Source organism: Natrix helvetica (genome assembly GCF_964273705.1).
Source record: "Natrix helvetica genome assembly, chromosome: 6".
In the NCBI taxonomy this organism is placed as follows: domain Eukaryota; kingdom Metazoa; phylum Chordata; class Lepidosauria; order Squamata; family Natricidae; genus Natrix; species Natrix helvetica.
In genome coordinates this window covers 31,459,112-31,483,767 of record NC_138553.1, presented here as the reverse complement: position 1 = coordinate 31,483,767, position 24,656 = coordinate 31,459,112, and the positions used below count along the sequence as shown (strand labels likewise).

The 24,656-nt window shown below is 39.2% G+C and overlaps 1 protein-coding gene across 1 annotated transcript; it reads right to left on the bottom strand.

The window, feature by feature from the left end:
• Positions 1–433: 433 nt before the first annotated feature.
• On the bottom strand, positions 434–24,265 carry ADSL (adenylosuccinate lyase). Its single transcript, XM_081958139.1, has 13 exons — positions 24,041–24,265; positions 15,877–16,080; positions 14,320–14,364; positions 12,931–13,010; positions 11,059–11,230; positions 10,020–10,066; positions 9,371–9,461; positions 8,748–8,817; positions 7,111–7,258; positions 4,462–4,552; positions 2,852–2,941; positions 2,221–2,397; positions 434–579 (listed from the first exon to the last, which is right to left on the bottom strand). Exons 1-13 carry the CDS (start codon positions 24,200–24,202, stop codon positions 493–495), a joined length of 1,464 nt encoding a protein of 487 aa, XP_081814265.1. The 5' UTR covers positions 24,203–24,265; the 3' UTR covers positions 434–492.
• Between the last annotated feature and the right edge of the window lie 391 nt (positions 24,266–24,656).

Genomic DNA, 24,656 nt, shown 5'->3' with positions numbered 1-24,656 from the left:
ATTTGGAGGGTTCTGTTACAGGAGATGCAAAGTCTACCTGAAGTGTGCTGATCAACTATCAATCTTCCAAAGCAGTCAGAAGCTTCTCCAACAGCAAGTGGGAGAAATTGAAGAGTTGAATCTATTTCCAAAGACCAAGAATTGTAATTTTAACTTTCCATTTCCTTGCTGGAACTGTCTTACTGTTTACGTCAGCCATTCCCATTTTGTGGCTGACAGGCTGAATAGATTATGTATCAAGAAATACTTGACAGGCTTCTTACTTTGCCTGATAACTGCAAAAATAGCTGTGTTATTTTGGCCTAACCAGTTTGTAAACAGCTGAAAGTTTATAATGTGAGTTTAATTCATCTTCCTATGTCTCCAGAAGTCTGCAACATCATAATTTTCAATTTTCCTATAGCAGAACCATCAAAAAATCATGTTAAACTGATTTAATTCTTAAAAGTATTTTATTACTCTTTCAACACAAGGCCGCCGTAAAACACTGATTCAAAGAGACAGTTCTATTTTCACACCCAGTTTGCTATGATAAGAGATCAGTGCTGGTTTGACTTCTTCATTCAGGAACCTTGCCACCTGTTGTGAAGAAACAACAATTTAGTTTGAGATCCAATGAATTATAATCCTTTACAATTTGCCATTTTTAAAATCACCATATGAAAACTATCTAGCCGTCACCATCCTAATGGATGACTTTGTTTTATATATTCTATATGAGCATGTTTTAAAGGGTTTCAAACTGACGGCCCGTGGGCTGGATGCGTCATGTGCAGGCCACGCCTACCCCAGCTGTGAATGGGGAAAAACATTGCAAAACATCACGTGACGGCAACATGGCAAATTTGTTTTAAAGAGCCCTGGAAGTTCAGGTGGTGCAGAATTTTGCAGTCACACAACAGCTGAACAACTCTGATAGAGCAACTTCACTGGCTGCTGGCTTATTTATATAGATACAATTCAAACTCCTAGTTATAAAATAAACCTCTATAGAACTAAGCTTTAATAGTACTTGGAAGCAAGGTATTTGAAAGGTACAAAGATATCTTAAGATTTAAGGTATTTGTGAAAGATCCATCTCTTGAATTTGAGTATCATTGGAAACATATATGGAGAAATACAAATTGCAACTACTTTGGAGATGTTTCAGAACTTGGAAAATTAACTTGTATTGTTTTTCTATCATTAGACAAAGACAATTTTATTCAGATAGGTTTCCTATGATAAACTACTTCGGCTGCTGATTTGGATTTTAACTGGTTGGACCAGTGTCTTTTTCCACTTAACAAATGAGTTCTAATTATAAATTGTTTTTGAAAGTAACACTTTCAACTTTCAATTATTTTTTTATTCTTAGTCCCTTTCTTGTCTACTATTTTTGTTGAAAATTGAGAAATGATTTCAATATATAAAATTGTATAAATAAAAAAAGTGCCAACAATTTTGCTCATGGTTATTAAATATTACTTCATATAGAAAGAATGGGCAGTTTTTGGTCTAGCAATCTGTATTAAACCAGTATAGCAAGTCATTTAGTCCATAATATATTAGAATAAAATGAAATACCAATGGATTACCCAAGAATTTAAGAGAATGGAGGAGACTGGGCTAAAAAAAACCAACAGATTAGCATATCAATTTTAATAAGAGTAAATCTGAATTGGGACATAACAGTTGTGGATTAAAAAAAAAGCTTTCTTCAGGAAAGCTAAAATTAAGAGCAACCTACCCAGTTCCCTCCAAAATAAGACCTCCTCGGATAATAAGCCCAATTGGGTTTTTGAGCACATGCTGTAAAATAAGCCCTTCCCCCAAAATAAGCCCTCCCCGAAAATATTGCAATACAGCAGTAGCTATGATATGACCACGCTTGCTGCCTCCTGAACCTCAAAAATAATAAGACCTCCCCAAATACAAGGCCAAGTGCTTATTTTGGGGGTCAAAAGAAAATAAGATCCTCCCTGTCTTATTTTCGAGGAAACACATTAATAAGGACACTACCTTAATAAGGACACTACCAATAAATAATAATAAATCCGTTTTTAAGGGGTATTTAATATTTTTTCACTATGTATATGGTTTTTTTAGCTGCTGTCTGTACACCGCCCCGAGTCCATTCGGGGAGAGGGGGCGGTCTATAAATACAATATAATAATAATAATAATAATAATAATAATAATAATAATAATAATAATACCACCTTTTTCAGCTTTTCCTTACCTGTTGGGAAGCCCGGCCAGTGAAGGATGTAGGTTCCAAGAGAGTTTCCAATTGCCCATGGATAGGGCTAAAATAAGGATCAGCACGAATTCGTGCAATGAGGTCATTATCACCTCCTTCTTGCTTCACAACAGCAGCTGCCTGCTGGGACAGAACCCTTATTTTCTCATGACATTCCTATAAGGTAAAAAATGGACAAAGTGTTACTCGTAAACCAGGAAAATGCTACATCCAACCATTAATAATGAATACAGAGTTTAGGAAGCTCATCCTAGATAGCCCCTCTTGCAAACAGGATTTGAGCGTATGAGAAAGCTATTGCAATATTCTCTCTCCAGTGGTATCCCAAATGGTTATCGGATTTAATATATTTTTCTTTTTAATTTACAATCTGCAACGAGACAACAAAGATACTTCTAAAACTCTTCATTGCTTTATAGAAGAATTTAAGTTAAAAACCAGTCAAAAGCTTACAGTGCACAAGGTTTTTTCCCAGACCTCATCAGTAGACAAATATTATAAAAAAAAACCCAACAGAATAGATTTTCCATAAACTCTTTGTAACTCCTGTGTTTCTTGCAGGTATGTTTCTTAGGAGCTGATAAGTAAGCATACGTAATCAACTACTTACCTGGCGATTTCCCCCAGCTTTCACCATAGCCATGATGATATTTTCTGTGGACATGAAAGGCAACTCTTGTTCTATATGCCTTGCAATTACCTAAAAAAAGTGATATAAATCTTTATAGACTGGATTGTTAATATGGTCTCTTATTCGTATTTATTTATTCAGCAGATGGAACATCTCCCCATGATAAAATACATTTTTTTTTGTTATGCAGAGGATCTCAGTGGGTATGAAGGAAGCTGCAGAAGCTTAGCTTTTTTTTTCTTTTACGATCCTTTAAACTCTTTGTTTCAGAGTTGAGTCCTGCGACTGAGTGGAGTTGAGTGTTTACTCGCCAGATGCCCTTCCTGACACCCATGTAGAGTTCATAGCAGAGTTCTTTGCGCCCTGATAAAAGAAAAATCTGCCACTGCCTAGAATTGAACTTCCAACTTTCCGAGTGGGAAGAGAGCGCCTTCATCTCTAGGCCACCCTGCCACTCAACTCTAGAATGTTAGATAAGGATTATATTTCTAGATATGTTCCTCAATTTTACACTTAGAAAATAAACAAGAACAGGTGCAGATAGTTTCTTCAAAGCAAGAAATCGTAACATATTGTTTTTATGCAACAAGCCAGCTTTCACTCCATTTGAAATGTACACGATAAATACAGTAATTATTAAATCAGATACTGCTTCAGTTGTTATTCTTGTCCCAGGGAGCTACACTTTCATACTTAGAACTGAATTGCACGACCTTTTAAAATCATATACTTGTATTTATTTTCACATTTAAATACAAAAAATCAGTTTAGTAAATGTGATTATTTGGAAGATTTGGTGAGATATCCTATCTGGAATCTGCCTAATATTAATCATTATATTGTGTGGTTACTTTGTACCACACAAAACAATTGCTGCAACTCTAATTAAGGTTGTCAAATAAAACAATAAAAGAATTTGGTAGGATTGCTTTTAAAGATCTCTTAATAGCCTAATGCTGTAAATGGGATGATGGTATACAACTTTATTTCAGGAAATTCTTTCCGTATCAGTTCTTCCTCTGGAGCAAACTGATCTTGCTGTTTCAGGGGTATTCTAGGGCAGTGATGGAGAACCTTTTTGGCACTAAGTGCTGAAAAGGGAGCATGCACGCTTCTGTGGGCCGCAACCTGGAAGAGGAGCTGTCTGGGGGGCATGTGTGCACTGTACAATGAACTGGCGCGCATGCACCCGTGACGATCAGCTGGCCAGCACGCATGCTCACGCCGGAAAACGGAAGACCAGCTCTTCCACTTTCTGGCACTGCTGCATGCACAAAGGCTACCTGATCATTGCACACTCTTGCGTGCCAGGAACCCGGAAGAGGAACTGGAGATGCCACACACGCCAGGCGACATGGCTCCGCGTTCCACTTCTGGCAAGTGTACCATAGGTTTGCCATCACGGTTCTAGGGGCTTCTGTGCTCCACAAGAGAAATGGTTTGTAGTGTTCTTGATGGATAGGCCTGTTTTGCAGCTGGATTACAATTAACACCACAAATTGCACCTGGCATGGAAGATTAAATTGTACACATACCTGTATTTCATTTAGTGGAAGAAAGAGCAGTGTCCCTCTGCTTTTATTTCTTACCTTAGGGTAGACTACAAGACCTTCAGAGATATTTTGCAGGGTACTGAGTATAATATCAGCAGTAAGGAAAGCTTCGGCTAAACATACACGCCTGTAGAATAAAACAGTACAAGGATTAAAAAAAAAAGCAACTGTTTTAATGGCTCAGTGTTTGTTAATCTGATTGTCACTCATATATTCCTCAGGGTGCAGAGATGTAAAGAATATTTTAGCGGTGTTAATTTTTCCAAACTAGTGCTTCAGTAGCGAGCTAATAAATAAAATATAAAAGGTGCTTTATGGCCCTTTTGTAAGCACTTCTGATTATCCTAAAATGTTGTACTGGCTCCTTTCCCCTGCAGTAACATGACTACATTTCGGACGCTTGGCAATTGGCTCACATTTACGACTCGTAGCATCCTGCGATCAAATGACTGCAATTTGTGATGTTTTTCCTGATTTCTGGTAAAAAAAAACCCAGCCATTCAGGAGAATAAGTTTACGTTCATAAGTCTTTGATTTGCGATTATGTAATTTGGACTTATGATTGCATGATTTATATGGTTAACGACCACTATAAAAACGGTTACAAAATTGCTTCCGGTCATGTGGGAGCCTTGACTTGCAACCAAAATTCTGGTACCAATCATGATTGTAAGTCAAGAGTCTGTATTAATTTGCCTAACTCCCTGCATATTGTAGGAACCCTGGTGATGCAGTTGTTAAACGGTGGTATTGCAGGCAAACTCTATCCACAGCCTGGAATTTGATCCTGGCAGGGCTCCAGGTTGACTCAGCCTTCCATCCTTCTGAAGTCAGGAAAATGAGGACCCAGATTGTTGGGAACAATATGCAAATAATGCTTTTACTTATAAACTGCTCAGGGGGTACTATAAAGTGCTATGGGGTGGTAAATGCTAAATTCTATTGCCTTATTGATTACTATAATATATTAATAGGTAGTCCGTGTTATAGAAAAAGTAGTTTATTTGGAAGGATGCTTCACTGAAACTAGAAGTTTACTTGGGGCCTGGATGGCACAGAGCATGTTACAGTCAACCATATTTTCCTTGTAATTAATTTCCTCCCATAACTTCCAAATACAACATACAACATACAATACCAGAGTTGGAAGGGACCTTGGAGGTCTTCTAGTCCAATCCCCTGCCTAGGCAGGAAACCTTATACCGTTTCAGACAAATGGCTATCCAACATCTTCTTAAAGACTTCCAGTGTTGGGGCATTCACAACTTCTGGAGGCAAGCTGTTCCACTGATTAATTCTTCTAACTGTCAGGAAGTGTCTCCTCAGTTCTAAGTTGCTTCTCTCCTTGATTAGTTTCCACCCATTGCTTCTTGTTCTTCCCTCAGGTGCCTTGGAGAATAGTTTGATTCCCTCTTCTTTGTGGCAACCCCTAAGATATTGGAACACTGCTATCATGTCTGCCCTAGTCCTTCTTTCTATTAAACTAGACATACCCAGTTCCTGCAACCGTTCTTCATATGTTTTACCCTCCAGTCCCCTAATCATCTTTGTTGCTCTTCTCTGCACTCTTTCTAGAGTCTCCACATCTTTTCTACATCGTGGTGACCAAAACTGAATGCAGTATTCCAAGTGTGGCCTTACCAAAGCATTATAAAGTGGTATTAACACTTCACGTGATCTTGATTCTATCCCTCTGTTGATGCAGCCTAGAACTGTGTTGCCTTTTTTGGCAGGTGCTGCACACTGCTGGCTCGTATTTAAATAGTTGTCCACTAGGACTCCCTTTCACAATTACTACTGTTGAGCAAGGTACCACCTATACAGTACCTGTGCATTTTGTTTTTGTTGCCTAAATGTAGAACCTTACTCTTTTCACCATTGAATTTCATTTTATTAGATAGTGCCCAATGTTCAAGTTTGTCAAGATCTTTCTGTATCTTTAGCCTATCTTCTGGAGTGTTGGCTATTCCTGCCAGCTTGGTGTCGTCAGCAAATTTGATGAGTTCCCCATTTATTCCCTCATCCAAATCATTGATGAAGATGTTGAAGAGTACTGGGCCCAAAACAGAGCCTTGGGGTACTCCACTGCATACTTCCCTCCATGTAGATGCAGTTCCATTGAGGATTACACGTTGAGTGTGGTTGGTCAGCCAGTTACGAATCCATCTGGTGGTGATGCTGTCCAACCCACATTCTTCTATTTTATCTAGTAGTAGGTTATGGTCTACCTCAGTGATGGCGAACCTATGGCACGCGTGCCACAAGTCACTTCCGGTTTGCTCGGAGGGTCGTTTTAAGCGCTCCGAAGGTGTCAGGGAAGCCTCCAGACGGTCCCTGAAGCCTCCCGAGGGCCTCCGGGGGGGGCGGGGGAGGCTCTTTTCGCCCTCCCCAGGCTCCTATAAAGCCTCTGGAGCCTGGGGAGGGCAAAAAAAGCATGTAAAAATGGGGGGGGGGTTGTTCGCGCGTTGTGCGCGCATGCGCACTGGGGGGTCGCGCGTTGCATTATGGGTGCGGCGCGCCTGCACACGACCCCCCTGCGCTCCCCCCACTTGTGGCACGCGAGCCAAAAAAGGTTTGCCATCGCTGGTCTACCTTATCAAATGCCTTACTGAAGTCCAAGTAAACTATATCATCAAGATACATCAAAATACATCAAGAGCATCTCCATATCATGTAAGTATATACCTGTTTGCACTGTCATCCAATGTGCGCTCAAACCATTGCACAGAGGCTGTCTGAAGGGGATCCAGGACAAGAATCATAAGATGGCGAGCTAGACTGCAACAACGTTCTGAACGCATGGGATTCCGTTTATAAGCCATGGCACTTGAACCTTTAAAACAGTTTTAAATAATTGCTCATCGTAAGACAGAATAGTAAACATGTCAAATGCTGTAAAAACCCCAAACCACAATTGACTGAAATCTGCCTAGCTTGCAGTGCAAATATAGAACAAACTTTGCTTTAACTGAGGAAAGAATGTAAGGAATCATTGGGTTCAAAGGATGGAAGGGGCATATAGGTAGTCCTTGACTTATAACAGTTCATTTAGTGACCATTTGAAGTTACAACAGCCCTGAAAAAAGCGACATATGACTATTTTTCACACTTAAGACCGTTGTAGCATCCCCATGGTCACGTGATTTACATTCGGATGCTTGACCACTAACTCACACTTATGACGGTTGCAGTGCCTCAGATTCATGATATTCCTCTTTGTGATCTTCTGGCAAGCAAAGTCAATGGGGAAACCAGATTCACTTAACAATTGTGATATTAATTTAACTACAACAGTGATTCACTTAGCAACTGTGGCAAGAAAAGTCATAAAACGAGACAAAATTCACTTAATAAATTTCTCACTTAGCAACCTAAATTCTGGGCTCAAGTTGAGGACTATCTGTACAAGATTCTTTAAAAGTGGATACTTATGGCTTCAAAGCTACACATCAATAACACTTCAGATTTTCAGGGGAGATATACCGTATTTTTCAGACTATAAGACGTACTGGATATAAGACACATGATTTTGCAGAGATAATTTTTTTAAAAAAGGTTTTTGCACTCTGCATGCATCCTGAACCCTCAGCATGCCTAGTTTTTTGCAAAAAAAAAAAAAAGCATGCAGAACTTTGGGAGGCTTGTAGAATGCTCCTGGGGGGGGCAAAAATCAGCAGAAAACAGTCCATTTTTTGCAAAAAAAAAAAAAAGAAAGGGCATACAGAGGCTTTGGAAGGCTTGTAGAGTGTTCCTGGGGGGCGAGGGGGGGGAATGAGCAAAAACGGCCTGTTTCTTGCTCATTTTTGCCCTCCCCACCCCATAGGAGCACTTTGCAAGCATCCCAAACCCTCTGCATGTCCATTTTTGCAAAGGGGGTGGGGTTTTGGTAGGCCAAAAATGCTGTATTCAGTGTATAAGATGCATCCAGATTTTCACTCTCTTTTTTGAGGGAAAACGGTGCATCTTATACTCTGAAAAATACAGTAATTTCTCCTTTGATAACTTGCTAATAAAGTTATCTTTAGTAAAGATAAAGTTATCTTTAGTAACTTTAGATATGTATTAAATGGCAATTGTAAATTCCATTAAATTTCAGTAGAAATCATATTTATATTATTCTCTGCAATATTTTTACATAAAAAGTATAAAATTAATTGATCAGGAAATCATTTTTAATATTTGCTAAGTGCTATAATAATTTATTTTTAACCTTTGATTATGTTAAATAAAGATGTTATAGATGGACCAATTTAAAAAGTGCTGAGCAGATTACAGTTAAATAAAATAAGTAGAATGAAATTCTATTTTAACTCAGTGCTTACCAATTTGATCTTTCTCAAAAGGTTCCTCTATTTCTTTGAGGTTGGCCAGAAGGCGAATATCAGTACATATCTAGAGAAGAAGAATTAAAATAAATTCACATGTAAATAAAATCTCTGATAGAATGAGCAAAATAGTAATCTTGAAAGGAGTGCCATTTCCACTGATTGATATTTGCATTTTTAAAGTCGAGAGTCAAGCAAATGATCTTAAACTGTAGCTTATTTATTTATTGGACTTATAAGATTTAAATTATTTAAAGCTCAGAGTTTGTTCATTTCATCGTCTTCGGGGGTCATGGCAAATGTAGAGGTGACCCAGTGATGTCTGCAATGTGGATAAATACTACAGCGATTAGTCCAATTTTGGGGAGCATAGGGGAGGTCCACTAAAATTGGTTCAAAACTTAACAAACCTGTCTGGAGGCTTGTAAACAAGCAAACAAAATCATGCTACCAAAGTTTAGTATTTTGTTGTCAAATGGATCCGTAATTTGTTCCAATGTCTTTCACTACTGATCACTTTGGCTATGAATTTTAATTCAGCAAAATCACAAAGCTTCTATTTGCTATCCATACATTAGAGCTTCTCTCTTCAATACTTGTACATGTAAACCAGTTCTTACCTTATGTACAGTTGCCCCAAGACTTGCTAGAACAGAGAGAACTTCAACATCTACTTTGCGACTATATGTCTGTCCTGTGATGATATAAGCCCTAAAATCAAACACAAAGTAATATGAAGTTCAAAGAGACCTATGCCTGTGGAGGAATGAACATGCAAAAATGCTTGAATATCATGCCAGATCCATTGATTATTTGATTCTTAAATTGTATTAGACTTGATTAAGCATGAAACGACATAGAAAAATCGTGTGGTTATAGAACTCAAATTTGCATGCGGTAAGGCAGCAGCTAACACAAAATGAGAATGCTTTGAGCGACAACTACCGGAATTTGTATGCCTCAAAACAAGGCCTAAAATTAGTAGGAATGATGAGCTGTACAACGTAATAACATTGCAGGGTTGCTAATTTTTAGAAAGCAAAAATCCTGACTAAATAATAAAATATATATGAAAAATCCCAGATGCAGGTCTTAGTATCTCTTAAAAAGGAAAAAAATCTTTTCTGAAATTTCAAAACGCCTCTAGCAAAAAGCCTCTAGGCAATGTACCGCTCTGATTCTAGTTAAGAAAGCTTCCTATATATACCTTAGAAGGTTATGCTTAAGCACTTCCTTAGCATTAAAGGGAGGGTGTTTTTTTAAATATACCGCTTAAATCCTGCCATTGCTGTCACAAGTCTGTCCAGCTCCTCCACCTTAGGGAAAAAAACAGACAGGAACCTCAGAATGCAGTGACGGAAAAGATCACGATTGTGCTGCCTAGATAGTTTTCCTTTTAACACCATTCTAAAGTCAGCATATTTTATGGGTGACAGTACAGGTAATCCTTGACTTATAACAGTTCGTTTAATGACTGTTTGAAATTACAATGGCAGTGAAAAAGTGACTTATGACAGATTTTTGCATTTACAACCATTGCAGCATCCCCATGGTTCTGTGATCAAAATTCAACTGACTCATATTTATGACCGTTGCAGTGTCTCAGAGTTATGTGGTCCCCTGTTGTGACCTTCTGATAAGCAAAATCAATGGAGAAGCCAGATTCTCTTAACAAGCCTCTTACTAACTTCAAAAACTCCAGTGATTCACTTAACAAAGGTGGCAAGAAAAGTCGTAAAATGGGCAAAACTCACTTAACAAATGTCTTACTTAGCAACAGAAATTTGGGGCTCAATTGAGGTCAAGGACTTTCTGTTCTACCTTGTAGGCAGCTCCTTTACCGCCTGCACTTCTAGTTAACATAGCATTTCCAGGCCCAGGAAAAGTTATCCTAACATAAAGTTCTAGTTTTTATTGATTTACTTTTCATTTATCAAGTTTAGCTCCCTCATAGAGACTCTGGTAGGTGTACAAAATATTAAAAACAGAAATTTATGTAAAAATATGTAAGAGGCAAAAATAGTTAAAAGTCAACCTTAAAAACTAAAACATGGGGAGGAGGTTTTCAGGGCACTAACCAACTCCATGGCTCGGTACTCCTCTGTGAATACATTCTGATCTTTTTATTTTATTTTGTAATCTTGATAGTATTCATTTTGCTACTTCTGACATTGCTTTTCAATTTTTTTTTCATGCCTGTAAATGAGTTTATATATTGCCTTTCTCAATATTTATAAGGCAGTATACAATTCTTAATAAATACTTAACTAGACACATTTAAGTGAAAGTCCAGTAAATCCTTACTTACTTTACTATGATCCCCTTCAAAAAGCTGCAAGAAGCTGGCCTGGGTGCCAGTTGTGCCTTTCACCCCGCGAAATCTTAATTCATCTCGTGCTCTTTCAAGATTGTGAAGGTCTGTGCAGAGATCTTGAATCCATAAGCAACAACGTTTACCTACAGTGGTTAGCTGGGCAGGCCTAAAACATCACAAAGACTATTTTTTAAGGATAAGTGCATGAAAGTTAACATTATTATAAAATGACTATATTTGATTTAGTTCCATCTTAGTTATAGAAACTGGTAAAAACAAACCATGACTCTTAAGCTTAATAATAGCGATCTCTTAAATTAAATAAGAACCTCTAGATTTGAAGGCTCGGGGAAGGAATATTGAATATTTTACATGATTGCTAATCGGATAGTAGCATATTTTATATGTCATTGGTTTAAACATGTTGGGAAGAAAACACAGGACAGAATTATAGAATATGTGCAGCAAAAGACTATGTTATAGGAAACATGGCAATTCATAACAGATTTCTTAACTGGCATTTAATGAAGGAAATAAAACCATGATTATAGTGTTCTCATGAGTTATGTTCTTGCTACAAATATTTTAACAGGACTAACTATGATTTATAACATTTTTGCAAACAGATAAAATCTGTATGTTGAAAGGCCTTCCCCCCTCAGCATGTTTTTGCCAAGATGAAACTGAATCTTGGTGCTTGGAATTCAATAAATTAGAGTATGTAAACTTTATTGTCCTTAACCATGCTCCATAGAAAAGCTACTACCATATTTTTCGGAGTATAAGATGCACCGGAGTATAAGACGCACCAATATTTTGAAGAGGCAAATTTTAAAAAAAGTAGGTAGGTAGATAGAGGGAGAGAGAGGGAGAGAAGGAGAGAGAGATAGAGAGAGATAGTGTCGGTAGATAGGTAGGTAGAGGGATATATAGAGAGAAATAGAAAGAGATAGAGAGAGAGAGAGAGTGTCGGTAGGTAGGTAGGTAGAGGGATGGAGAGAGAGGAATAGAAAGAGATAGAGAGAAATACAGTAGATAGGTAGGGGGAGAGAGAGTAGGTAGGTTGGTAGGTAGAGGGATAGAGAGAGAGAAATACAGTAGATAGGTAGGGAGAGAGAGAGAGTAGTTAGGTAGGTAGGTAGGTAGATAAAGGGATAGAGAGAGAGAGAAATAGAGAGAGAAAGAAATACAGTAAGTAGGTAGGGAGAGAGAGAGTGTGTAGGTAGGTAGGTAGAGGGATAGAGAGAGAGAAATAGAGAGAGAGAAAAATACAGTAAATAGGTAGGTGTTTCTGCTGGCACAGCACTTGATCAATTTAATTCTCATCAATCAGTTAAAGAGCTTTCCAAAAGGAAAAAAAAAAGTTTTTGCACTCTGTAAACCTCCCAAAAACGGCCCATTCCCCCCCCCAAAAAAAACCACGAATAGGCTTGGAGGGGGGCTTGCAGAGTGCTCCGCGGGGTGGGGTGGGGGCAAAAACGACCAAAAAAATGGCCTGTTTTTTGTGAGAATGGGCCTGTTTTTTGTCAAAAGTTTTTGCATGCATAGCCTTGTGGAGGCTTATAGAGTGCTGCTGGGGGCTGGGCGAACGGCCCATTTCTGACTCATTTGTGCCCTCCCCAGCTCCCAGGAGCTCTCTAAAAGCCTCCATAAGGGTATGCATGGTCATTTTGGTGAGGGGGCAGGGCTTCCGGAGGCAAAAAATGCTGTATTCGGTGTATAAGACGCACCTAGATTTTCAGCCTCTTTTTTGAGGAAAAAAGGTGCATCTTATACTCTGAAAAATACGGTACTGCATAAATCAGATGAAACAGAAAAGGTAGCAGCCATGTTACTGAATAATAACATCTTAGGGGAATTACTTACTGGTAGTGAGTGAAGCCCAGGGTGGGCAAGTTGGCATACTTTTTAGCAAAATCTGCCAGACGACTGATTATTGTGGCAAGCTATAATGAAAGGGAAGAAGAATAACATACATGAAAATAAGAGAAGCATCATCATCATCATTTCATTTGTGGCAGCCTACTTGGTTCATCTTTATTATGTATATGGACAATGAGGAAAAAACATTTAAATAATTTGGCACAACCGTTTCCCCCAAGTTTAAGCCTTGTTCGCTGGCTGCAAATGAAAAGTTTTTGCTTGGAAGAAGAGATGTCAGAGCATGAGAATAAGAATGTTTTGATCAAGCACTCAGCTCAGAAAGTAGAGGCTGATGTACAACAGTTGCTACAACAACTTTGTATAGCTCCATTTTTTGAGCCCTAAACAGCACTATCACTGCCGAGTGGAAGACTGAATGGTAGAGGGTTACCAGCCGCACGTCAGACTTCCTGAGAGAAAAAGCATCATACAGAATCAAAATTATAATGAATACTGGCTCACCTTGGACAGGCATGACTACTAGAACCTTTGTCAGAAGTTTAAAAGGTTGCTGGAGACATTGAATTTAATTGGACTTGTATCCCATTTTGGAATTTCAACTGTCATTTGTTTTCTTGGAAATCTCAATGCCAGCATGGATCAAACTCTCTTCTAGATCTTACCCTCTAAGGTAACATCTGCCTTGTTCTCTGCTCTCTACCCATCCATCGTTCTTTATTTTGTAATCATACAGTTGTTTTTCTTGTCTTTTTCATTGTTTATTACTCTATTATCTTCTGTTCTATTCACACTCTTTTCGTTGCTTCCTTTTTATTGTTGTAAGCCGTCTAGAGTGAGAGGCGGCAAATAAATTTAACAAATAAAATAGTAAATAATCTGATCCCTCTTGCATCTGGTATAATATTGTGGTTTTGAATGCACAGATTGTCTTGAATAACTCCTTGGAGCTAGTGTGCTTTCAGGATGAATTTATTGGCTCCCAATTTCAACTTTATATTTTCTCTTACAACTCCATGAGGCAGAACATAAATCTGCAGGGTCCTCAATTGGGAGTAGCTGCTGCACAGGTAGGTATCAAATGCATTAAACTCTTGAGGAAAAAGGTGTGACAAATACAGAAGGGCATAATATATTTAAGTCTACTCTTAGAATTGTTAGTACTACTTAGTAAAGGCCCAAGTCAGAAAGAAGGGTTCCATTCCCTGTATGTACTTCACAGAAAATCAAGAAATGCCCTGAATCTACTCTTTTCTCCTGAATGTTTTGCCATTGCCTCAGAATCTGTTTCCATTTTTATTTCTGTAGTTAACTTCAGCAAACAGCCATTTATCAATTAATAAAGCCCTTGCCTTATGAAAAAAGGCATGTTACCTTGGGAAGAAGCAGGTTGAATCCATCTCGAAGAACTATCAAGTCCTAATAGAAAGAAAAAAATTAAAGTCAGATAAGATAACTTTTATTATCATGTTTTACTGTTGAGCACACTGTCACACATTAAAAGTGAAATTCTGTTTCCTATAATTTCTCAAAATAAATTATATATCTACACGTACATAATAGGTACAATTCTAATCAATGTGTTTGCTGAGATTTATTTTTCAGTGTGGGTTGCAACTGCATAATTACTCTAACAATACCTTTACAAAATCAAAAATTTCAATGAATCTATATGCTCAGATAAATATTGATAAGTCCAGTGTGAATAAGATTGCAGTACAAATACCTAACAAATTGCCAAGTGTCTAAAGCTAAATTAGAATTAATGGGATTTTTTTTAAACAGGTGATAAAATTGTGCTAGAAGAGAAAATGGGAACCCCAAAGAACTTAATCATTTTATTTCTGAGACTGTAGGCAGATGCCTCTATCTGAGCTAGATTCTTCAGGAGTAGGAGCAGATGAACTGAGACAAATAAAGGCAAAAGAATTGACAAACTAGCAAAAAATGACTACTCTGCCTGAAGATACGTGAAGTCATCTAATAAAAGCACAGGTAGAAAAGTAACAGCAGGCTGATGAAACTAGCTTGAGGTAAAACAGGAATTGGACCTCCCACGCTTCTAGCTGGCTAGTTGGCTTAGCTGTCCATAGTAGCTTCACTGTTTTGCTTCTCTCTCTGACCAGAGTACCCCAAGTGAGGGTCCCTGGGCATCATGGGAACATTAAACTGTGTAAATTAGACAGTCCCCAAAGTTGAATTATAAAAAGCCAAATCAGATTTCTTCTATCTTCTCTCCTTTTGGTCATATGATCAAAATCCAGTCATAATCTGTTTTTAAGGGGTATCTAATATTTTCTACTGTGTATATGGTTTTTTAGCTGCTGTCTGTACACCGCCCCGAGTCCCTTCGGGAAGAGGGGGCGGTCTATAAATTCAATAAAATAAATAAAATAAATAAATTTGACAATTAGCATGTATTTATGATTGTAACATCCTGAGGTCATGTGATTGCCATATGGGATTTTCCTAGCTGGCTTTCAACAAGCAAAGTCAATGGGGAAAGTCAGATTTGTTTAATAACCACAAGATTCAGTTAACAATTACTGTGATTTTTTTTAAATGACTGCAGTGAAAGAGGTCATAAAATTGGGTGTGACTCACTTAACACCACTTTCATTTACTTAGCAATGGAAGTTCGGGTCCCAACTATGGTTGTAACCCAAGAACCTCTATAGGCTATTTATACATATATAAAAATAGGCATTTAAAAATAGCAATCAACCTTAAAAATTGAGAGTTGAAACGAAAATAAATACAACCCCAAGCAGAAGGAGCGATAAGTACACCCATCTCAAAAGTGAAACCATCTAAAGAAGTCTCTGACTCCTTGGGATCCCCAGGCATGGTGTCATAACCAAGTCTTAAGGAACGTCTGGAACATCAGCAGATTGATTCAATAAATTTATTTATTTGGGTGTGTTATTTTACCGTATTATCTCCCACATAACAAGAAGTTGCTCCAAGGTGAATGATTCCTGCAGCTTTTGGACAAAGATGGGCAAATGTATTTACATGAGCCATTACATCATGACGCAATCGTTTCTCTTCCTCTGCTGCCATTTTGAAGTCTATGTTGTCCAGATTGGCTTCCATTTCCTTTATTTGTTCATCTGTGATGGGCAGGCCCAATGACTAAGGAGGGAAAAAGTTTCTTAAATTAGAAGGTGTACGATCCTCAATTTAAGGCAGCCAACAGAGAAAAAGTAGTTACTTTGGGATTTTAACTTTTGGCAGAAATAACTCTTTCACAATTAACTAAGAAAGCATCGTTAAGCTGCAAATTTCCAAGCAGCAGAGAACAGTTTACAATTTGAGAATTATTTCTACTTGTACAATTGAATCTAATACAGGTAAGCCTCTAGTGACCATTCATTTAACAATGGTTCAAAGTTACGCTGGCTTCAGAAAAAGTGAATCACAACTCATTTTTGAAGTTATGACCATCAAACCACCTCCTTTGGTCATGTGATCACAGTTCAGATGCTTGGCAAAGGTCTCATATTTACAACAGTTGCAGTGTCTTAAGGATACATGATCGCATTTTATGACCTTCCCCGCCAGCTTCCGACAAGCAAAGTCTATTGAAGAAGCCAGGTACGCTTACAGATGAATGGTTCACTTAATAGCCATATGATTCACTTAATGAGTATGGTGATTTTCTAAACAATTGTGGTAAAATGGTCAACAAATCTGGCCATATGATGATTCACTTAGTGACTGCATTGCTTAGTCACTAACATTCTGGTCCCAATTGTGGTGGTAAGTTAAGAACTACCTGTACCGAATCATCAGACACAGAAGAGCATTTATTTATTAAACTTATATGCTGCCCATTTTGCCTACAGCTGTGATTGGGAACTTATGGAACGCGTGCCACAGGTGGCACACAACGCCCTCTTTGTGGGCACATGAGCTGTCGCCCCAGTTCAGTTCTGCCGCACATGCCTCTCGCCAGCCAGCCGGTCGTCAGGTCTCTGCTGCGCATGCGCGGTGCATGTGTGCGGGGGAGTGTGTATGCATGCACAGGAGGAGGGGTATATGCGGGGGAAACGTGCATGCATGTGCAGGGGGCGTGCAGGGGTCAAGTAACCCAAGTAAAAGAATTTCAAAAATAATCTCCAAGAGTTAAGAAAGTGACAATTAGATACATGGAGACAGACTAAAGACTAAATATTAAGAGGCGAAATAAATGCCCAATAGAAGCTTTAAAATATAGAAATCCTGGAATTGAGCTAAAAACAATTGGAAAGGTGGTTATTGGGAGAAACGGCCTTTCTTATTTTTATTTTTAAACCCCCTGGATTTATCTGACAATCAGCTTTTTGATGAACCCTGTTCAAGGTGGGAATTTGGGGCAGGGGAGCCATCTACTGGAAGAAAAAGAGCATTACAGTGTGGGAAACTAGTGAAAGTGAGAATTGTTTAATACACCTAAAGGAAGGAGAGAGACTAAACAATGGTGGACTTGAAAGAATGATATGCTCTCGTTGGCCAGTTGGCAGAGCCAGATCTTCAGGCCCTTTTGGAAGGCCAAAAGGATAGCCATGGATCTCACCTTGGGGGAGGGAGCGGCATAATGTTCCAGAGGGCAGGAGGCATGGCAGAAAAGATTCTAGCTATCTAAAATCAATACGACCTGTTACCATATAAAGGTCCCAGGATTTTTTTATATAGTAATTTTATTAAAGATTGCAGTTACAAAAGTAAAAGTAAAATAATTAAAAGAAAAATTGAAAGAGCAGAAAAGAAAAAGAGAAAAGAACAAAGAAAATAATGAAGGAAAGGAAATGTATGAATCAATTTCCTTTTAGCATCACAAGTATAAACAATTTTAGTAACTTAGCATTTTCTCTTAAAATAGTTGATGCTATCATTCAGACTTGATGCACCCAAAATGTCTTTGCATAAGTTGGAATGTTTCTCATACGTAAAAGTAAACACGATATTCCTTGATGTCTTGATTAAAAGATAACATTTTTCTTCTATATTTAATTCATCATAACTCATTGTGTCTTGCTGTTGACATCTTGCCTCTTTTTTTTTTCTCAAAAAATTTTATTGGTTTTTTAAACATTTATAGGGAAAAGGGTAAATGGAAGGATGTACAAATTTTGGCAATTGCAAGTGTGGCAGGCGCCCCCTCCCTCCAAACTCATAAAATACATCTAAGTATAAAGCATTAGTACATAATCATATAAAATCAGCATATTAATTCTAAAAAAATTTTCAATCAGTTTATATATTATAATATATAATCTACATATAATTTCATTACTACTTTCGGTCTGTTTATAACAATGTGGTTTTCTTATTCATTTTTGTGATCTGAGCTTTCTTGGTATTGCCCCTTCTCCCCCCGCTGGCAGAGCTCCAGCCCCTCCCGTGTCCTGCATAACCGTTGTAGAGTCTTCTGTTTTTTCTAGGTTTGCTTTTTTTTTCCATAAAGGCCTGTGCCTCTATGGGTGTATTGATTCTGATTCTTGTCTCCTCCCAGAATATCAGCATACCTTCAGGCATCAACCATCTAAACCACACCCCCTTCTGGTATAATTTATTCGCCAATTGCGAATAATTTTTCCTTTTTTCCCTAATTTTTGGGGGAATCTGCTTCAAGATGGTTATCTCCCTGTCATGATATGTCAATGCTTGCCCCCTTTGTACACCCAGAATTTCGTCTCTTGTGCTTTTTCTAAGGAACTTAATATGGACCTCCCTAGGTACATTGTGTGTTCTGGCATAAGCTGAATTCACTCTGTAGACCAGATCTATCTCCCATTCCATCTGTTGTTTTTCTTTATGTATGTATTCAGCTAAGATGTTAGTCATAATGTCCCTTATATTTTCCCCATCTGCTTCTACAACATTTTGAAATCTAAGATAAAAGGACATTCTCTCAAATTCTGTTTTCATTTGCTGGATATCAAGTTCTTTGTTTCCCTTCTGCACTGCTTCTACCCCCCCTCTCACCTCCGCCACCCCACCCTCCACAAGGTCCAGTCTCTGTGAGTTCTTATAAATTTGGACTTGATTCTCTTTAATTTCTTCCTTCATTTCCTTCAATTGTTTCTTGATTTCTTCCTGGCCCTGTATGAGTTGCTGAAGCATTTGTTGCAAATCCATCTCTGTGCTCTTAGGTTGCATCAGTTCTGTGATCTTTGACTGTGTAGCAGGACTGGATGTTGCAGATGTCGGGGCAGAAGTAGCAAAGCCAGGTTTTCCAGGAGGTGGTCTTTTTGGAGACATAGTTTATAAAGTAGAGAGACCAGTCAGTATAGAGAATGGACAGCTGGAGAAGTAGGGCAGACAGATGAGTCCAGGAGGCAGAAAAACCAAGCAGAGGAGAAATTCTTTAGTCAGTCTGGCAATAGAGAGAAACTTTTCCCCCAGGGAGTTCAAGAAAATAACAATCCACAAGAGATTCTTCTGGGTGACACGGAGACAAAGACCGGGAGCCTGAGATTTAAAGGTGGAGTCAGGTTTCACAGTTCATGAAGACAACGGAAGTGTGCCATCTTGCCCTGCCAGCTTAGGGCTCAGAGGCATATTAAAGTTTTAAAAGTTGACAAAGTTCTCAGGTCATCAGTAAATTATGGAGCTAAGTCCAGCGAAAATCACTTTTACAGGGGTGAGGCATCATTGGTTGGCTCTCCCCCCTCCTCCTTCCCCTGAGGGCGAAAGCAAAATTTTTCCAAGCCACTTGTCCAAGGGGGGGGGAAATCCCCCTCCCTCCAGCCGCACCTCCAAAGAAATCCGAGAGTTTAACAATTTAAATTGCTGAAAAGTCCATCAAGTCAAGAGAAAGGGAATGAAGAGAGGAAGCGCCTCACCACACCGCCGCTGCTTCCTTCAATTTTGCATCGTCCGATCAGCCTCTGAAGCGAGATGCACGCGCGCCCTCCGAGACTGCTCCTCGATGCCTGGAGCGAAGCGGAGAAGCCCCCACCAGCCGCCGCCGATGCAAGGGTCCTCCGCGAGCCGCTCCTTTGGCAGGACGCCTCTCCGGGGCGTCCTGTGCCCCCCAGAAGCGGGGAAGCCCACCGGGGAGCGGGAGCGGGCAAAGGACTTACCTGTCGCCGTCAGCCGCCGGAACCGGAAGTCCGACATCTTGCCTCTTGCTGTCCAGGAAGTAAAAACTAACTTGTAACAAGTGACTATGCCCTTGCAGGTTGTATTTATTAATTAAATATATTATAGTCACAGAAAATTCTGAGTAACCTATAATAGCCAAATATACAATTTTTATGCAAATTGTATATGCAAAAACCATAATATGACCATCTGGACTAAAGAGCAATTTAAAAAATGACAGGGGTTCCAGACACACCAACTCCATGCCTGGGAATAGAATCAGATCTTAAGAGGGTGCCATATATATATTTCTTAGGGGCGGGGAAACTGTTTTGGAGAGCAGAGCAATGACAGAGAAGGCAGTCTTCCTTGGTCCCATAAGATGACAATGTATCCACAATGCAGTTTAATCCTAATCATATTGCCTCTTTTATAAAGAGTAGAAATGATTGACACTTTTTTATTTGACATTCTAGGATGCACAAATTGCTTTTATATTCAAGTGCTGCTGACTGATCAATAGAATTGTACATCCTTAGCAGTGGCCAATTCTACTGTGCTGCATTTAAGATCAGAAGTCCATTTCTGACCTAGCAACAATAAACTAAGAATTTTAACTTAGTTTAGTTTAGTTTAGTTTTCTTTCTGTCTGGCGTTTATTCTGTATTCCAACTGGAGGGCACATTTCCTGGCAGTAAACTGAATAACAAGAAACCAATCCCCCGCCCCCTAACTGAAATCACATTCTCCCATGACAACTGAAGGGGGTATCTTACTAACAATTTGGCACAGCCTTGATGGAACAAACAGGTGCACAGGGTGTTTTCTCTCTGTTTGAATCTGAATCTGAAGATCAGAGTTGTGACTTCTTGGGAATGCAGATAGTTAAAAATAACAGAATATCTTTTCAAATTAGGACACGATATATACCGTATTTTTCGGAGTAGAAGACGCACCATGATTTTGAAGAGGTAAATTTAAAAAAAAAAGGTTTTTGCACTCTGCACGCCTCGTTTTTTGCAAAAAAAGAGGGGGGGGCATGCAGAGCTTTGGGAGGCTTGTAGAGAGCTCCTGGGGGCTGGGGGGGGGGAAACAACTTGTTTTTTGCTCTTTTTTTGCCCTCCCCAGCCCTCAGGAGCACTTTGCAAGCCTCTCAAATCCTCTGCACATCCATTTTGCAAAGGGGGCTTGCAAAGGGTTTGGTAGACCAAAAATGCTGTATTCAGTTTATAAGACACACCCAGATTTTCACCCTCCTTTTTGAGGGAAAAAGATGCGTCTTATGCTCCAAAAAATATGGTATTGCATGTATATGTATATTAGAATACAAGTTGTTTCTTTAAGGTTTGATACCAAGCTTTAATCTGATGAGACAGCCAACTCTATAATGAATATTGTATAAGATCTAAGCCAGGGGTGTCCAAACCTGGGAACTTTAAGACTTGTGGACTTAAGTCCACAAGTCTTAAAGTTCCCAAGTTTGGACACCCCTGATCTAAGGTGTATTGGATATCCCTGCCTAACTGCATTTGCTTTTCTGTTCCATAACTATTAAAAAAAAACCTCCAAAGTTTCAAATAATATTATAAATTAAAAGATACTCCCAGTATGACGAACACACACAGCTATGGACTTTTAATAAATGTTTATTTAGCCCTCTTAATTTGACTTGCCTGGCTCCTCTATCATAATGTTCAGCAACCTACTATCACAGAGTTAAAATTACATACTGCAGAAATTTACCATCCACATACATACACTTCATTTATACCATTTGCATGGTTACACCTAGCAATGGCTCTTTAGGGCTAATAAAATAGGCAACATAAAACTGAAATGAAACAGGCTCTCTAAGGGTTTCTGGCATAGGGTGTGGAAGAAATAAAGAATTCTTACATTCTAATGCATTTAGTATTTGCTAAACAGAAACTGTTGGAGTCTGGTATAATCTTCCCAAACCTGGTGCTCCCTAAATGTATCGATTTACAACTCACTTGTTGACTGAGAAGTATAAGCACTATAATACAACAAGCAAAAAACTGTATTATGGAAGGATAGAATAGCATGAGAGGCATTTTGTCTGGTTGAATGAACTCTCATTTGCTTTGTTACACTATATAGTCCTTTCCCGAAAACTGCTGGTAGAGTTCTTTATTTTTGCAGAATCCTTTCCAGCATTACATTCTTTAGAACATTTCGGGATGAGAAAGTAAACGATGGATCAATCTGAAAGTTTAATGCATCTGCAGCTTGCCCTAAGGGAGGGAGGGGAAATTTAGGTTGCAAAGGATGCCAAGACTCCCCCAAAGTTGCTCATCTCCAACAAATTAAGAATAATATACCATTCATGAAGATTTCAGGTAATAGCGGCAGCAGATTTAACATTTGGAAGAGAAGATAAAGTCAACTTTGTTAACTCATGTCTCACAAAAAATGTACCTGAAATGAAGTATATATTAAAACATTATTATAGCTTAATAAAATTACAATTCTTTCTACATCGAATAAAAAAATAGAGCATGTAATATGTGATACACAAAAAAGAAACAGCCTAATATTATAAACAGTTGAGAAATTATGTTCAGATTTTTGCTACTCTCCTCTTGGCAAAAAAGTGAACTATTTTGAAATACATTTGCTTCATACCACTTGTACAATATGACAATGTAATGATTAATCTGAATACAGGCTGGGAAAACAGAAACTGCTGCAGGTGATGCAATTCACAAACTGCAACTTTCAGGGTTGACTTACCATTGTCAAGTTATCTCACAACTATATGTGAAATCTGTTTGCTTATATCAGTTTTTATGTATTTAGAAAGTGTAGCTACGTCAAAACTGTTCTCCAGTGACAGCAATGATGGTAAAAAACATAATCGAGATTTTAAAACTTGTTTAGAAGTTTCAGAAAGAGGGTAGGAACAATGTTTCTTTCAGGACAATATACAGTACTTACTCAAAGCTAACTTAAGTTTTAAGGGTTACTAGAATGAAAATGAAGAATAACAAATAACAAATAAAAGAACAAATAACGCCAGTTAGTATTTCCTAACTATATGCCTTTGAATTCCTACAAGCCTTCTCAGCTCAGGGATTTTTGGGCTATATAAGGTTTATTCCTTAAACAATATGCTCTTGTCAGAGATATATTCTCTTATTCCAATAAAGGTTATTTTATACAGGTGGTTCTTTTTAATAACTATTTGTTCAAGAACTGTTCAAGCTTATGACAAGGCTGAATGAGTGGTAGCTATGACTGATTCTCAGAGTTCTGGCTATCCCCACAGTCATATGATTGTGATTTGGGAAGTCAGCACCCAGTTCGTGATTATATGTTTTGGAACTCATAGTATGTCCTTGTATTCTATTCAATTGTACATTATTTCATCACACCTTTATTTTATTTTATCTTATTGTATCTTTACCTTAGCTTATTTAATCATGCCTTATTGTGTCTGATGCCCATTGTTTTGATATGGCCAAGAGAGTAATCAATAAAAAATTATACTTATATACCGAGGTTGGGATGGGGCAGAAGGAAATTGATGAGAAGGTATACAAAAATTATGGAATTCCTTGTGTCTAAGATAGGGCTGCTTTCTCCCACACCTCGTTCCTTTCCAGGCCAACTTCTACAATCCCCAGCAAAAAGTGCTGACCTGAAGTTCTGTAGCCTCTACCCCGCGGGCAGGGGATTGTGGCCCGAAGCTCAACATGAGGCCTAGGAGTTACCGGATAGTAAAAAGTGTGACTGCGGTACTAGCTTCCGAGGGTTTCAAGCGGCAAATACGCATGAATGGAGCAAAAAGGGGCGGAAGAAGCAGCGCTGGTCGGCCCAGCGACGCCAGTCCGAAGCCTAAGCTTCCCGCCACCCAAGTGATTGTCTGCCTCTCCATTTAAACAGTGGCGTGCAGCATTGGGGCTGTTTCACCCGAGCTGCCACGATCCGGATTACCGCGACCCCGAAACCTCTAAGCACCAGTCTAGATTATCCTAATCTGCCAACCATGCGGGCCCCGCACCTTCTCAGCCTGGGCTAGGTAAAGCCAGAGTCTCCGCCAGGTGCTGAACTTCTTCCTCTCGCTGAAGTTATAGGCCATGTCGGGGCTGGCATAGCGGGAGACGAGAGGAGAGCGGTAGCGGCCGAAGGCGTCTTCCTCGCCGGCGGGATTGAGAGAAGCCATCAGGACGGGCTGCAGCGGAGAAGTCTCGTCGGTCGCAAGCTCAGCGGGAAGGCTGAGGCCCGCCAAAGATCGGACTAAAATGTGCGACAAAGCCCGGCCTCCGCTTGGCCCAGCCTCCTACCCTTTGCACCCCTTCCTCGTGGCGACAGATTGGCCCGGAACGAGCGACCGCCGCAGCGACCTCTGGTGCTTGGGCGACGCCGCGATCGGCATTGCTGCTCCCGGATACTTTGCGGTGCGAGGAAACGGATCAAGTGGTGGTTGTCATAAATTTGGCAACTCTTAAGATGTGTGGAGTTCAATTCTCAGGATTTCCCAGCCAGCATTCTGGGATTTGAAGTCCACACATCTTAAAGTTGCCAAACTAACAGATTAACGGTTGGAAGGGGCCTTATAGGTCAGTGATGGCAAACCTTTTTGTTGTCACGTGGGGAAAGTGCATGCCACACCCATA

Excerpts from the sequence above, each read along its gene's own strand:
- ADSL (XM_081958139.1), bottom strand. The coding sequence starts at position 24,202 with ATGGCTTCTCTCAATCCCGCCGGCGAGGAAGACGCCTTCGGCCGCTAC. Across the intron at positions 16,081-24,040 it reads ACCTAGCCCAGGCTGAGAAG|TCATTGGGCCTGCCCATCAC; the intron begins GTGCGGGGCCCG and ends TTCCCTCCTTAG. Across the intron at positions 8,818-9,370 it reads TTGGGGCAACTGTACATAAG|ATATGTACTGATATTCGCCT; the intron begins GTAAGAACTGGT and ends CTTCTTCTCTAG.